Source organism: Cynocephalus volans, chromosome 8, assembly GCF_027409185.1.
Source record: "Cynocephalus volans isolate mCynVol1 chromosome 8, mCynVol1.pri, whole genome shotgun sequence".
In the NCBI taxonomy this organism is placed as follows: Eukaryota; Metazoa; Chordata; class Mammalia; order Dermoptera; family Cynocephalidae; genus Cynocephalus; species Cynocephalus volans.
The window spans coordinates 2,195,116-2,210,175 of record NC_084467.1 but is presented as its reverse complement, the minus strand read 5'-3'; the positions used below and the strand labels follow the sequence as shown (position 1 = coordinate 2,210,175).

Here is a 15,060-nt window from a genome sequence, read left to right as displayed (position 1 = left end):
TGCTGCCAGCTTGGGCTTGAATGCTGGCTCTGTGCAGGTCTCTTGCCAGGATAGCTTCAACAAGGGGCCCTGTGGGCCAGTGGCTGTGCCTGGGCTTGGGGACCCTTGGCTCCTACCTATCCATGAAGGGGTCCTGCAGGGGGCTGGACCTGCAGAAACACTGGGGCTGCAGGCTGCAGAGAGGCCTCAGGAGATTGAGGTCCTGGACCCCAGGGACGACTGATAGATGGGTCAGAGCCCACGAGAAGAGACAGAGGTCGCCTGCAGGTGGAGGAAGGGCGGTGCAGCTACAGTGACCTGGACATGGGGACCAGTGCTGGACGGAGGGTGCCCCAAGCCCTGCCAGGATGTGGAGGGACCCTGGGCAGTGCTTGCCCTGCCAGGAGTTTCTTTTCCTCAAGGCTCGTGTGTGGACACACACACAGTGTCTCTCTCTCTCACATGCACCCTCGCACCCTTGTTCCAGCCAAGGTCCTTTCCTGAAAAGTGCCCACGAGGAGACTGCTTGCTTCTGCACCCAGACACCCTTCTCGCTCCCTCCCCTGCCCTCCTTCCCTATCTCCCTCTTACACACACACACACACACACACACACACACACACACACACACATGCACACGTGCATGCAACCCCCTCCCCAGTGCACACCCAAGCTCCCTGGTGGAGAGCGATCACAGAGTATGATGCCCCTCAGTCTGCGTGGTCAGTGAGGTGGGGGGGCTTCCTGGCATTTTGGTGCCCATCTGTGTGTGTTGCGGGTTGCACACAGAGTCTGCACATTAGTGCCTGCGCCACTGGGAGCCTGGCTGTGGGGAGCTCTCTCAAGTGACTGGTCATTCCTTGAAAGGGCCACAACATTTGGAGCCCACCACCCTTACTTCTTGCAGATTTTCCTCTCCAAGCCTGACTACAACCCTCTAATGTGCACCAAAGCACGCTGTGCCGAGGTTTGGGTGATACATGCGTCTGTATTTCATGTGTCTAATTTCTAAAATTTGCATCATCTTGAGTGAAATGTTCATAAACTCAGCCTGGCCACATTTGGCGGTTTTTTGGGGGGTTTTTTTTGTTTTTGTTTTTTTAGTTTTATCTCATTAGCCAAAAAGCAGGCACAAAGGTGAGCTTGGAGCACAGCCCAGAGGCGTGAGAGCTACGGACGCCAGTGTCCTGTTCTCCGGCACGCACGTGCAGTGCAGAGCAGAGGTGTGGCTCCTGGAACTGTTATTACATTGATCCAATGGGACTTTAAAAAGCTTGTCTGCATGCCCAGAAGGGCAATGACGTTTACAATTTTCTTGTTTCTGAGATTGCTTTAAGACACCCAGCTATTCTTTAATGCATTAACACGTGCCCCTCCCACAGTGGGAACCACTGAGATGTGACCGGGCAAAGCAGGGTGTTTCCTTCCAGTCACAAAGTCATGGTGCCCTGTCCCCCCCACGCCCAGCTCAGCCTCGTCGTGGCCCCTCCCCGAGGGAACGGTCACGGCCCGTGCAGGGTGACGGGGCTGGTCCCACCACTGCTCAGATGTGCCTTTCTGGGGCCTGCAGGTGAAGGAGGTGGTTGGTAAACGGAAAACAGAATATGTGGAACGGCCAACAGAGGAGGTCTTTCTCCCTTGGGTTCCTCCTTGGGGGAGCCGGTGACCCAGGCAAGGTTGGGGTCTGAGTCATCTCTAGCAAGACAACCGGAAGTCTGGGCTGGGGGCTGTGGGTGGGAGAGAGGCACAGCCCCAGCTGCCCGACATAGGCCTGGCCCACTGGTCAGCATCGCCTCTTTGGGGCAGTGGCCAGTGCCCGAGTGTCCTGCACTCTAGTGTGAACACCCTGACCCCAAGTGCCCAACCCCCCAGAATCACTCCTACCACACCGACACGATGGAGCCCAAGGTTCGAGGTCGCCCCGCCTGGGGTCAGGAGCCAGCCCCTAAGCTAGAATCTGTACTCTGCAGCTGGACTTGGGCGTCAGGTCACCCAGTGCCTGGCAGCCTTGGCTTCCTTCCCTGTCAGGTGGAGATGGCAGAAATTCTGTAAAGATGTCGCACTACAACGTGTGGGAAAAAATGACTTGGCCCCATGCTCAGCAGACAGCAAACTTCAGTGGCTTCTGAACCCGCTGAGAATCAGGGTCGATATCCCTGCACTGGCCCAGTCGGTCCCCGGGACCTGGTGACCTCTGACGCCTCCTCCCCAAACACCCCTGGCCTCAAGGCCCCTGTGCCCACTGCCCCCTTCCTGAGCCTCCTCCGCAGGCACATGCGCTCTCTCTCTGCTGGAACGTGCAGGAGCACGGCCCACCCCAGGCTGCCAACCTGGCCCTGCGTGAGGCCCTAGCCCTGCACCACTGTCCCCAGGCTGGTGTGCCTGTCACCTTGTTCATACAGCTTGTCTGTCTCCTCGCACTAGTGCACAAGTCACCTGAGGATAGGAGCTCTTTTATTTACCGCTGGCCTGGCCGCCTGCAACAGCGCTGGGCACACAGGGTCTCCCTAGAAGATGGTCATGCACAGGGCAGCAGGAAGGACACCCTCTGGAGCTCAGCTAGGGTGGGTGTGAGGGCAGGGGACAGGAAGGGCTCTTGGGGGAGAAAGGGCTGTGCCTTCCTCTGTAGGACCCTGGACCAGACCTGGTCCTTCCCACCACTCGTTACCTACCTGCCAGGGAACCAGGCCTCACCTGGCAGACATGTCAAGACCTTGCAGGAGACTTTTCTAAATAGGGGTCCTCTGAGTGGGAGGAGAGCCCAGGGGATGCCACACCTTGGCCTGACCCCGTGGTGCCCGCGCATAGCAGGGAGGAGTGAGGGAGGGAGGGCGGGCAGCCCGCGGGGACAACTCACATATGAAGGGTTTGACGGTGCTGTGGATGTGCTTGTGTTGCTTCAGGCCGGAGGACGTGGCGAAGGTCTTCCCACAGTCTGGGCAGGCGTGGGCCCGGGCGCCGACGTGCTGCGAGCGGATGTGCCGCTGCAGGTTGCTGGGGTCCGTGAACACCTGGGGAGACCATCGCTGTGGGCTCGTGCCCTGTCTCGATGCCCCCCAGTTGGCCCGGGTCTGGCCGCTGCACCAGGGGCCATGAAGGCTGGGTCCTGCCTGTGTCCCTGCCTGCCCTGACCCTGCACTGAGCTGGCCAGGACGGGTCCATGCCACAGCAGGGTCCAGGGTGGCCCTACGTGAGCTGCTGAGCCTCCCCGGCCCTGGTTTCCTCAGCAATACTTCCTGGGAAAACTGTGGCCACGGGCTGCATGAGGCAGAAACACAGAGCGCGTTTCTAAGCTAAAGGGCCACCCCCGTGAGGGCTTGGGCTGCGGGAGGGTCCCCTGCCAGCCCCTTCCTTTCGTGTCAGCAGGAGCACGACAGCCCGCCCGCAGAGGACCGGGTTCAGGTCTTGGCCCTGGTCCTTCTGAGCTGCAGGAGCCCGTCTTCTCCGAGACTTCCCTTCCGCCCAAGTAGAATGGAAGGGCCAAGTGACCTGGGGCCTCCAGCTGCCCGGCTGCACTGTACCTGCATTTTGCAGTGGGCAGGGGGGAGAGGGTGGCGGATCCGTGCCTGTCTGTGGAAGGCAGGGTGCGTGGGAGCGGCAGGGGCGCGTGCACGGTACCTTCACGCAGTTTTCACATTCGAAGCGCTTGCCACTGTCGTGGGACATCTGGTGGCGGATGAGGTTGGACTTCCAGTTGAAGGCCTTGGGACACTGGTCGCACTTGTACTCTCGCTCCTCCGTGTGGACGATCATGTGCTGCTCTAAGCTGCACACAGAGCACAGGGTCACGCGGCCCCACTGCCGCCCTCTGCCCTAGAGGGGAGGCCCCCGACCCCACACGGCCTGCTCTCCGTGGCCCCCAGAGTCCTCCACACTGCTGGGGCCAGAGCAGTCCCAGCATCTCTTCTGTCCACCTCCTGTCTGGACCGGCCAACAGTACGAGGGCCATCAGCGTCCTTTCCCCATCGGACGAGGAAGCCGATGCCTGCACGGAGCTCAGTCCCTCCCCAAGGCCACCCTCCCAGCACCCGGGGGCAGGGCAGCCTGTACTCCTTGGCCGCCCCTTGGGACGGTCCTAACCTTGAGGCTAAGCTTGGGCCTAAGAAATAAGGGGTCCTGAAGCTTGAACTTTGCCCAAGCCCCAGAGTGGTGGCAAGGCCCAGGCCACCCAAGGCCACCCCTCTGAGCTCCTCGGGGGTCCTTCAGGCTGAGCTAGGCACACACCGAGGAGGCAGCGGGAGTGAAGGAGGGGGTCTCCAAGTGACATGTGATGAGGGGGAGAGAGCAGCTGCTGGGGGGCCGCTCCACTTGGCGGAACGAGCAGCTTCTAATCCCCTCCTCTCCGGGGACACCCTGCTTTTCCTCCCATCCCGGGGATGACCGTTAATCTTCATGAGCAAAGCAGTAATACATCACGGCCCGTTAATTACGGGGCCCAGCCATCCATTTAGATCAGAAAGGCCTGGTTCCAAGCATCGGGAGATTGTATCTTTTTCCCTGTTGTTAATTGTGATTTATGTGTTTATGTAAAGAAAACATGGACCCTCTTGAGCAGTGCTTACTGCAGAGGGCCTCAGTCGGGACTTGCCCAAACACTTATTTTCTCAGTCATCTGTTCAGGGTGGAGGGCTTGCTGTCCCCAGGGAGGTTGTGATGGGATCGGCGTAAATCCCCAGCAATCACACAGCCGGTTAGTGGCCTGATGGGTTTTGCTCTGACTTTGCAAGGCCGTCCTGGAGGAAATTCTCAAAGACTGGAGGAAGCACCCAAGTTGGTAAAGTTTCCCTGGCTCTAGAGCACAGGGACTGAATGTCCTGGCTTCTCCCCACAGAGCCCAGGAAGCTCATCTTTCCCAGGGTGCACAGGGTCCCCAAGTCCCCTAGTCTCTAGGTCCTGACTCCTGCCTGGCCTTGGGGAAGGGGAGGGCCAGCTTGGGCCTGCTCTGCGCTGACTGTGTCTGACCATCACACTGCGGGCCCAGCACTCTCTGAAGTCCCTCCTGGGAAAAGTGGCTGTCCCCCCATACCACGGGGAGCAGAGGCCGGTGTCTGGGGGGTTAAGGGGACTCCTGGGTGACCTCTTTCCACTCGTAGCCATTATCTGAGAAGGAGCAGTGCATGTATCCAGAGGGTGAGGCCACCCCATGCATCCCAGTCTGGGACCTTCTTACAGATGCAGCCCTGGGGCTGATCCCTGCACGTGCCAGGGTCTGGTCTGCGTTTCTGACTCTTTTCTAGTCTGTCTCCACAACTCAGCCCTGACTGTGCGGGTTGGCAGGGCCAGCAGCATCTCAACTGGGTGTCTGGCAGATTTTTCTGGGAGCAGGCCCTTTGCAGTGAGAACCAGGGACCACCTGCAGCTCCGCCCACCAGCTTCTGCACCAGCTGTGCGCCCTAAGTCCAGCCCTGCCACATGAGTGGCTGGGTATGCATCCCAGTGCACTGGAGGGAACCCTGTGTCTCCGCCTGTCCCTGGAGCCCCTGGCCTGTCAGAGCGGGTGGGGATGGGGAACGGGCCGACCTCTGCCCTCCTTAGGGCTCCCTGGTGTTTCTGGGAGGGAGGGGCAGGGCAGTGGCACCTGTACTTGGTGGGAAACATCCGCTCACAGTCCTTGCACTCGTGGGGCTGCCCGTCGCTGCTGCCCCCGCTGCCCAGGCCCTCGGCCTTCAGCTCCTCGCCCAGACCCTCGTAGAGCGTGGCCCCTGCCGAGCTGCACGCATACTTCTTGTGGCGCCGCAGGTCCAGCTTGGAATGGAAGAGCTCGTCACACTCGGCACAGCGGAACGTGGGCTCCTCTGCAAAAGAGGGGGCAGGGAGGTGGGTAGGTGAGCCGGAGACCTGTCCTAGGGCCCATCCCAGGGCCTGTCCCAGGGCCTGCAGAGGGCTTGGGAGACCTGGCCCCCTCAGCACCGTCCCGAGGGGCCTGTGCACTGGCTGGTCCTGCTCTGCTTCCTCATCCTGGACCCAGGAGACAGGACCATAGGGACGAGCCCTGGGAGCATGATGGACCCTGATCTCTGCCTCACGGGGCCACCCCAGGGTCCCTTCCTGCATCTCAGGCAGCCACTGTGGGCTCGAGCAGGCCCCACGCTCAGAGTGGAGGAGGAAGCTGGGCCAAGTGCTTTGTTTATGAATTAGGAGAAAAAAGACGACAGAGCTCCAGTGCGTATAATAAATTATTGTCGTCAAGGTCAAACAAATTAAAAGGGGGGGCAGCTATTATTAAGTTTACGAGGCAGCATCCTGACCACAGTGCCAAGCCAAACAATCAGCCGGAGCTGTCATCCCAGCCTCCCTGCCTGCAGCTGCCTGAACTGCATCTTTCCCCTAGAGAGGGCATCCCCCTCCCCACCTAAGGAAGGCTCCACGTCCCACCCAGGTCTGGAAAGAGAACACTTGCACTGAGCCCCTGCACAAATGAGTTGAATGATGCATCTGTGTGCTTGTGTGCACATGTGGGCATGTGCGTGTGTGCTGTGTGCATCTTGACATGGGCGTGCAGCTGTGTGTGGATGTGTGTGCATGTGCATGTGTGTGCATGAGTGAGGACACCGGAGCATATCTGAACCCATGTTTGTGCATCTTTGTGTGAGTGTATGTGTACGCCTGTGCATTTACACCCATGTTGGTATGAGTGTGCATATGAACTCGTGTGCATGTGTGCATGCTTTGCACATGTGAATGTGCATGTGTTTTTGTGTGTATGAATGTGCATTTATGTGTTACATACACATGTGTGTGCATGTTACATATATGTGTTTGTGTACATGGGTTATGTCTATTGGGTGTGCATGTTTAAATGTCCATATGTGTGCATGTGTGACTGTGTGTACATGAGCATGAATGTGCACTTTGTGTGTGTACTTGTGTGTTTTTGTGGTATGTGTCCATGTGTGTGCAGTTGTGCATGTGTTATAGGATTGTATTTGTGTGCATTTTAACGTGCATGTTTGTGAGTGAATGCGTGTGTGTTTGTGTGCATGTGAATGTGTGTGGGTGCGTTTGTGTGCACGTGTGAATGTATATGTGGGTGTGTGTGCACATGCCCGGTGCCCAGCACTCAGTGGAGCCTTAATAAACTTGGGCTAAATATTGGCCTGAAAGGCCTGAACTAAGTAGTGCAGAGGCAAGGAGTCAGGGGAGACGGGGGCAGATGGGGGAGGGGGCCGCCTCCTGTCCCCTTCCTTGGTTCAGAGACCACTATGACCACGGGCCATGTCAGCATCCTAAGGATGCCAATCACTGGCAGCCTGGGCAGTGTGGCAGTTATGGGGGAGGTCACCCTCTTGCTGACTGGAAGCTTCCCTGAGTCTGAGGGTGGAGGTGCTGTTCCTGATATCTGGCCTGGGCCATACCTGGCACCCCCAACAGTGGGCACCCAGATGCCCAAGGCGGAGACTTCCTTGGGTACTGGCTCGGAGATGCTGGTGGCCAAGCTCACCGGCTGACACCCATTCTGATATACAAGCACCAGCTCGCCAGATGCGACTTTTGGTCACATCTTTGGACAGAGACAAATATCCAGGTGACGAGGAGGAGCTGCCAGGCCGAGCGGAGCTCTGGGGATGTGTGTGTTTGGGACCGACTGAGCAGGTGCCCGTGTGGTCAAGATGCACCAAACACTGAGAGCTAGAAACCAGCCAGTGTCCAGGCATCCAGGCCCTGCTCGCTGACCTGAGCCTGCTGTCAAGACAGCTCTTGTTTGGGGGAAGAAAAGACCCTGAAGGGAAAAGGGGAGCAGGACTCTCAGGGTCTGTGGAGTCCAGCTCTGACACCCAGCCCTGCCCGAGGACTGCGCTCCACAGCGGGGCTCTAGCCTCTGGGGCTCGGAAGGCTCCATCCCAAACATCTCCAGGGAAGGTGCCACTCGGAGCTTTCCCCAGACACGTGCTGAGCAAATGAAACCCATCTAGGCACTGACTCATCCTTGGGTGCTAGGGGCACCCCAGACACGACGCACGGGGTGGGAGAGAATGATTCTCGTTACGGAAGTGATCACCCCACACATCTACAAAACGCCGCCTTTAAAATATAATAATTCAAGCATGCAAACTCCTTTCGGGAAAAAACTCCTTTCGGTTTACTGTACAAACTACACGAACACCTGAGGTTTATCAGGAGCTTCCAGGCGGCAGGCACTGTCCTAAGAACTTAACAGAATCCATGCATTAAAGCCTCGTCCATTCACGAGCACCCAGGTGGGTACTATTTGTATCCCTGCTTTATAACCGGTCAGCTGAGGCCGGGAGAGATGGAATGACTTGCCCGTGGAAGTGGCAGAGCTGCGGGAGTGGGGCCTTTCCACTGTTTGGGGCTCAGGAAAGCGGGTGGGCAGGGTCCCAATTTCCCGCTGAGGGTTACGAGAGAAAAGCGACGTGACCTGCCTGCGAGAGGTCGGGAGGCGCTCACTGCCATCGCCCTCAGCAGGCCCTCCCTCAGCCTTAGAAATTCGGATCTTCACTATGGAACGAATCCTGTCTGTCTGAGCACCGAGAGCATCTTCAGACGGAGCCGACACGCAGACCCCGCAAAGCCGCCCTGTGGGTTTGTTCCAACTTCCCGGGCTGGAGGAGCTGAGATGGGGCCCTGTGACTGGCATTGCGACTAGGTTAGAAATGCCCATTTTTATTTTATTTTTTCTGGATCCAACTAAGAACACAAGCACAGAAGCTGAAATTTGAAAACAAAGATAAAAAAAACCCTTCCCACTGACTGTTTGCGTTTAAGACAACCAACGGTGTGGGAGAAAATATTTGCAAATTATACATCTGACAAAGGATTAATATCCAGAATATACAAGGAACTGAAACAACTTTACAACAAAAAAACAAGCAACCCAATTAAAAAATGGGCAAAAGAGCTAAGAAGGCATTTCTCTAAGGAAGATATACAAATGGCCAACAGACATATGAAAAAATGCTCAACATCACTCAGCATCCGGGAAATGCAAATCAAAACCACACTGAGATACCATCTAACCCCAGTTAGGATAGCTAAAATCCAAAAGACTCTGAACGATAAATGCTGGCGAGGCTGCGGAGAAAAAGGAACTCTCATACATTGTTGGTGGGACTGCAAAATGGTGCAGCCTCTATGGAAAATGGTACAGAGGTTACTCAAACAATTGCAGATAGATCTACCATACGACCCAGCTATCCCACTGTTGGGAATATACCCAGAGGAATGGAAATCATCAAGTCGAAGGTATACCTGTTCCCCAATGTTCATCACAGCACTCTTTACAATAGCCAAGAGTTGGAACCAGCCCAAATGCCCATCATCAGATGAGTGGATACGGAAAATGTGGTACATCTACACAATGGAATACTACTCAGCTATAAAAACGAATGAAATACTGCCATTTACAACAAAATGGATGGACCTTGAGAGAATTATATTAAGTGAGACGAGTCAGGCACAGAAAGAGAAATACCACGTGTTCTCACTTATTGGTGGGAGCTAAAAATAAATAAATAAATACACAAATAAACGGGGGGCGGGCGGGGGAGAAGACACAACAATTACAATTCCTTGAAGTTGATGCGACAAGCAAACAGAAAGGACATTGTTGGGTGGGGGGGGAGGAGGGAGGGAGGGAGGTTTTGGTGATTGGGCCACAATAGTCAACCACATTGTATAGTGACAAAATAAAATAAAATTTTTTAAAAAATTGGGGATTTAAAATGAAAACTCAGTCTGACTCTCGCTGCGACGGCATTCGGGGTGTCCCGGAGGGATGGAACCACAGTTGGTGGCAAGTGCTGCCCTCCTCCCGCTCTGCCCCTCCCTCCATGGACCCAAGCTTGTCCCTGTTGAAGGACAGAGCCGGGCAGAGAGCACGTCGGAGCCTCGCCTGTCCAGGGCAGGTGCAGTTGGTGTTGGCCGCACCCTGGGCAGCTGGGCGTGGGCAGCGAGGACGGCACAGCCCACATAGGTTCATTTTCCCAGCACAAGGAATCCCGTTCTAAAGAAACGCTAAAAGATCGTGCTGCGTTCTGATAGTCCGTGACCCTGCTATGTCCTGTCATATTCTCTGTCTTCTGCCTCGTGCTCTGTTCGCAATACACGGCATCTCCTTGACCTTTTCTGGAGAGGGGAAAAGTAAATTGTCATGAGCCTTTCTAAAAAGAAAAGCGCGTTTGAATGAAAATGATTTTCTTTATTTTCTCCCGAGCAGCAAGTTCCCACACAAGGAGAATCATTCCCCTCTCCATTGTAAGAGTAAACACAAAATAAAAAGTTGCTGGAGCTCATGAATCTGAAAGTGGCTTCCCTCTGGTTGGAATCACTTGTGTGGCGGCTGGAACCGCATTTCTTTACAAAGCCACCTCGCCTCGGTGAAGCAGCGCGCCCAGCCCGAGCTGCAGGGCACATGCTCGGCGCCCCCTGCCCTGCTGGCAAACCAGGGCCTGCCTCCTTCCTTGCTCCCCGCACAGGGTCCCCGGCAAAGCCCCCTTTCCCGCAGCCAAAGCACAGAACATAGTGAGTGGAAACCAAAGCCTCTTGTCTCACTCTGGCGCGGGGACACAGGCTGGGGGGCGAGGCGTCCCTTCCACCTGCACCAACTGAGCCAACGCCGTGGCAGCCTGGCGTCTTGCTGGTCAAATCTGTGCCTTGCTTGTCTATCTCAAGTTCCATCGGCAACTTTCACGGCAGAGCAGGAATGTAACAGAAAAATAAATCGGTGCCTAATGGCCTCGGAGAACCAAGGGGTTAGCAATTACGTGGCATCTACATGCTAATCTACCAGACTCGGGCTCAAAAGAGCTCGAGAGCCTACTCCAAATTCCTGCAGTGATAAGGGGCCGGCTGCATTTAGCTGGGGTTGGGATAAAAGATTTTTTATGATAATTATCGTAGTGAGGAACATTTTTGCATTTTCTTTCAGTGTGATTCAGAGTTTAACTGGGGGGTGGCTGTTGGGAGGCTAAGAAGTGATCTTGACAGGAGAGAGCAGGAAAAGTCAAATATTTGACGTTGGACTATTCTGTGTGGAAAGCAATTAGCCCACAAATGTTCGATAGATTATCAGGAAAAAGTAGACCCAGGTTATTTAATGTCGGGGGTGGTAGGAGGGTGGGGAACAGGAATCGAGGTTTTTAAAAAGCCTTTTGGAAGAAAGAAATTTCATTATACAAATGAAATTCCACCGTCGAGCACCCTCCTTCAGTTAAGTGGATTTATCTTTTGGAGTTCTCGTGCGACATCTAAGATTCATACGTCTTTTCAATAATTATTTTAAGGAAAATGAGACCTTCCCCTGCTATCCAGATCTTGGCAACTTATTTTTCCTTTCTCCATGGCCCCATTAAAACCAAACTTTAGAGGAGAAAACAGATAGGACCTGGCTCATAAAATTGTCCTTTGGTGGTAACTTCCTTTCAGGCAACTCAGGGACATAAACTGCTGCTGTATAAAGGAAGGACTTAATTGCTGGGCCAAGCTCGGTGACCCGAAGGGTAAATTAAGGCAGAGTTCCCCAGGTCTGGTCTTGGAGCCCTCCTGCTAGTTCCAGTGCCCAGCTCACTGGCCGAGCCAGTGCCACGTCTTCACTGAGAAATTAGAGTGGCTCCTTAGAGAAACCTGCAGCTGGTGACATCAGACACTAAGCCTTGGTGTGTTTGTAGGGGAGGGGAAAGGGAGCCGGAAGGAAAAATCCAGCCTCCGTCCTTTCTCAGCATGAGGAGTCAGCTCTGGAATGGCTAGAAAGGGACACCGCTTCTCTGTCCACATGTGGGGTCTCCTCCAAAGGAAAGAAGTAGCTGTGGAGCCTGGAGCCGTGCTCAGCAAGGACCCCATGGAGCTGAGGGACCAGTCCTCCCTTGCCAATGCAGCCACCTCGAACCCACCGCTGCAGGACCCGAGAGGGCAGGGACGCGTGGCTTAACAACATGGAGGAAGGAAAATAAATCTGTTTCAGAAAATCTCGTCCGTGTGAGACAGGCGTTTCCTTGAGTGTCATCTCGTGCACACTTGGTGTGTGGCTGATGGAGAAGGGGAGGCAGATACCGAGTTGGAAGTCGAGAGGAAGGGAAGTCAGGATTCCTGCAGCCCTGCGCGGGCTGGTGGCAGGACCGTGGTGCCACTGGAGGGCCCGCCCCAAGTCCTACATTTTCCTTCTCACCAAATAAAATCGCCCCTCACATTTCTCTTGGACTTTTAACTAATGATAGGCATCACTTTGACAGATGCGCGCGCTATCACCCGACACGGAAACTTCCCCCACGACAGAAAGCCCCAGGCACACAACTGGTTTTTTTGACGACAATGCTGCTGTTGCTGATAACAACAATAACAGTATTTTAAAATGACTCTGGACTCGAACCCTGCAGAGGTCTAATTCAGCATGAGGCCAATTGTCCCGCATTATCTGAAGCCCTATCTTAAATTCGGAATGTGGTTCCTACACCCCGGGACGAACACAGGAAGCCTTAGGTCGAGGAGTCCGTAGGCGGGTGCAGTTTCTGCTGGCCTGAGACCTGCAAACACAGGGCCGTAGCCACCAGCAGGGGGATGCCTGGTCCTCGTTATGTGGCAGGAAGTGAGGCGAGGCCAGGGTGCCCCTCTTCTGGGTGGGGTGGGGGCTCCTGGGGGCAGCAGCCCAGGGGTGTCTTACCATCCAGACCGGGCGGCACCGTGCTCAGGTTGTAGGCTCCTTCCTTCACGTGCACCAACAGCTCCTCGCCCGGCTCAATGTCCTTAATGACTTTATAATAAATCTAGGGTGGAGAGACCAGAGAGAAAGGGTAAGTGGGGGTGTTTGCTGTTGTCTGGAAAGCCACTCTGTGCGCACTCAGCCCCGCGCACTGTGGCACAGCTCACGGGGAGGCTGGCCCGCAGCCCACTCGACCCTTCTGCTAATTGCCACTAAGAGGGTCCCCTCTGGAAGTTCTGCAGAATATGCTCAAAAGGAACTGAGTCCCTGTTTAATTTGTTTTACCCACTTTGGGGATATTTATAAAGGCGGTACAAAATTACATAGGTGAGGGTCAGCATTCAGGTTCCCAACCAGGCAGCATCCCAGGGAAAGAGCGAGAGAGACTTTCATCAGGAGTGGGCCTGGGTCGGCTCTCAAGTTTCTTTCATGAAAGTGTATGTAGGTGAGATACCCTTGGCCACTGGGGCTACGGGCGGGGGGAGCTTGGGGTGTAGGGTGAATTTGGTTGCTTATGAACATGTCCATTAACTGGCACCAGCCCCATGGGTCAGGACACCAGGCTGCAGAAGCTGTGAGCAAACGGGGTAGGGGGAGTGTGTGCCTGCTGCAAGCTTGGTGCCCAACTGCTGGCCTGGGGTCTGAGATGAGGGACACTCCTGAGGAGGGGACAGGGCTTAGGGTAGATTCTGCAGCCCTGGAGTGGAGGGGACTTTATTTGGAATGTCGAGCTTTGAGTAGCACTGTCCTGAACCATGTCAGCTATAGGTGCCAATGTGTCTCCTGGAAAAAGAAAGTTGTCTTGGGGGTGTTGAAGTGGTGGCCAAGGTGAAGAAAATTTTAGCAATTCAGAAAGGAGTGGCCAGGCCATCTAGGATAGAGGCCAGGGAATGGGCACTGCAGGCCCTGAGCGACTTTGGGGGAGAACAGGGGCCCTCTTTGACTTTGTCAGACCCTGCTCTGTAGCCCCCTGTCCTCTACAGACAGCAGCAACACAGGTCCTCTTAGTAGGGGTTCCCGCTCCCCACATAAGCACAGCAGACCCCAGGACTCTCGCACCTTAAGCCTGGAAATGTCTGACAGTGGGAGCATTTCTCTCAGGGAGATCCACTGCCCACCCCCGCACGTGAGTGTCTGCAGCTCTAATCTGATAACAGTAACCTCAGGGCCTCCAGGAGTCTGCAGGCCTAGCCAGGGGACTGGCTGAGAGGCTGCGAGAGGCCCAAGAGAAATCCACATGCCCTGGGAGACCCAGGGCTGAGGCTCCCCCAGGCTGACCCCTGGGAGGTCCTTCAGCATCGTCCTCCTCCTGGAGAGGGGGCTGAAGAGGAGGGAGCAAGCAAAGGGAGGAATGTTCTCCAAGAAAACCCAGCTGGTCTGCACTCAGGAGGGAAGGGTTCCCAGGGACTGAGGGGAGGGGACAAGGCTGTCCTTGCGGTGGCCCTGGCTCGGGTCTGCTGCTGGACATGGTTGGGCCCCCCAGAGACGAGCTGAGCACAGGGCTGCTTTCCCTTATGCATGGTGCCCACAACAGGCTATGCCTCCAGGGCACCCAGACTCAGAACTGCACCCGGAGAAGACACACAGGTGCACATATGTATCTTACTGATGTGTAAAGTCCCTTTACCATGTGGTTAGGAGAGGTTGTTCATTTGGCAATTACTCTCAGGTTAGTCTCTAAAACAATGAAGAGATTTAAAAATGGAGAATAGGAACTGGACCATGGGCATGCAGGTGGACGTGAGGAGAGGGTCGGGTGCAGGGCGGCTGCCCGCGGGTCCCTACTGGAGGGCACGTGGGCCCTGTCCCTGCGCGCTCTGAGCTGGCCCTGGGCAGGCAGCGCATCCTCCGCCCACCTGGTTGCAGGGCTCCAGCCACCTGACACCTGTCCCCACCCCAGCTCCGGCTGCGAGGGCCACCCGACTTCCCTCCTCCGACCCCCTCAGAGGGCCGCTGGGCCTCCCAGGTCCCCACACCCCAGCTCTGGAGGGGATCTGGCCTCGCGGGTGACCCTCCTGGGGCTGGTGTGGATGCCACCCCTTGAGCCAAAGCAGGCGGGCGCCCCCTCCCAGGCCTGAGACCCACAGAACGGCCGCCAGGTCCGCGCACAGAGGACACAGGGCAGCTGCATGGCCCAAGAGACTTTGAGCCAAAGAAGGAATTAATCGCACACAGGGTGTGGGGCGGGGCCAAGGGGGATGTCCCCAACCTGCTTCCGCCTGGAGAGGGGGACGGAGGTGAACAGGACTCAGTGCAAACTTTTCCAAACTCAGCCACTGTGTCTTTGCAAAGAGCACAGAGACGCACGCAAAAGCTGCCCATGGTCTTGAGACCTGCTCCCACCGGTACAAAAAGGCTTTATCAGCCAGGCAAGCGTGACAAAGCCCTGGGTCCTGGGCGACGGGGTCAGGCAACTTCCCGGGACA

General features: G+C 55.8%; 1 protein-coding gene across 1 annotated transcript in view; it reads right to left on the bottom strand.

Moving 5' to 3' along the window:
• PRDM16 (PR/SET domain 16) overlaps window positions 1–15,060 on the bottom strand; it is a 234,175-nt gene that overhangs the window by 24,417 nt on the left and 194,698 nt on the right. The window contains exons 6-9 of the mRNA XM_063105685.1: window positions 12,596–12,698; window positions 5,558–5,774; window positions 3,598–3,745; window positions 2,837–2,990 (exon numbers count right to left, since the gene is read on the bottom strand). Of these exons, the coding sequence (XP_062961755.1) occupies window positions 2,837–2,990; window positions 3,598–3,745; window positions 5,558–5,774; window positions 12,596–12,698 (622 nt within the window). The remainder of the gene's footprint in view (window positions 1–2,836; window positions 2,991–3,597; window positions 3,746–5,557; window positions 5,775–12,595; window positions 12,699–15,060) is intronic.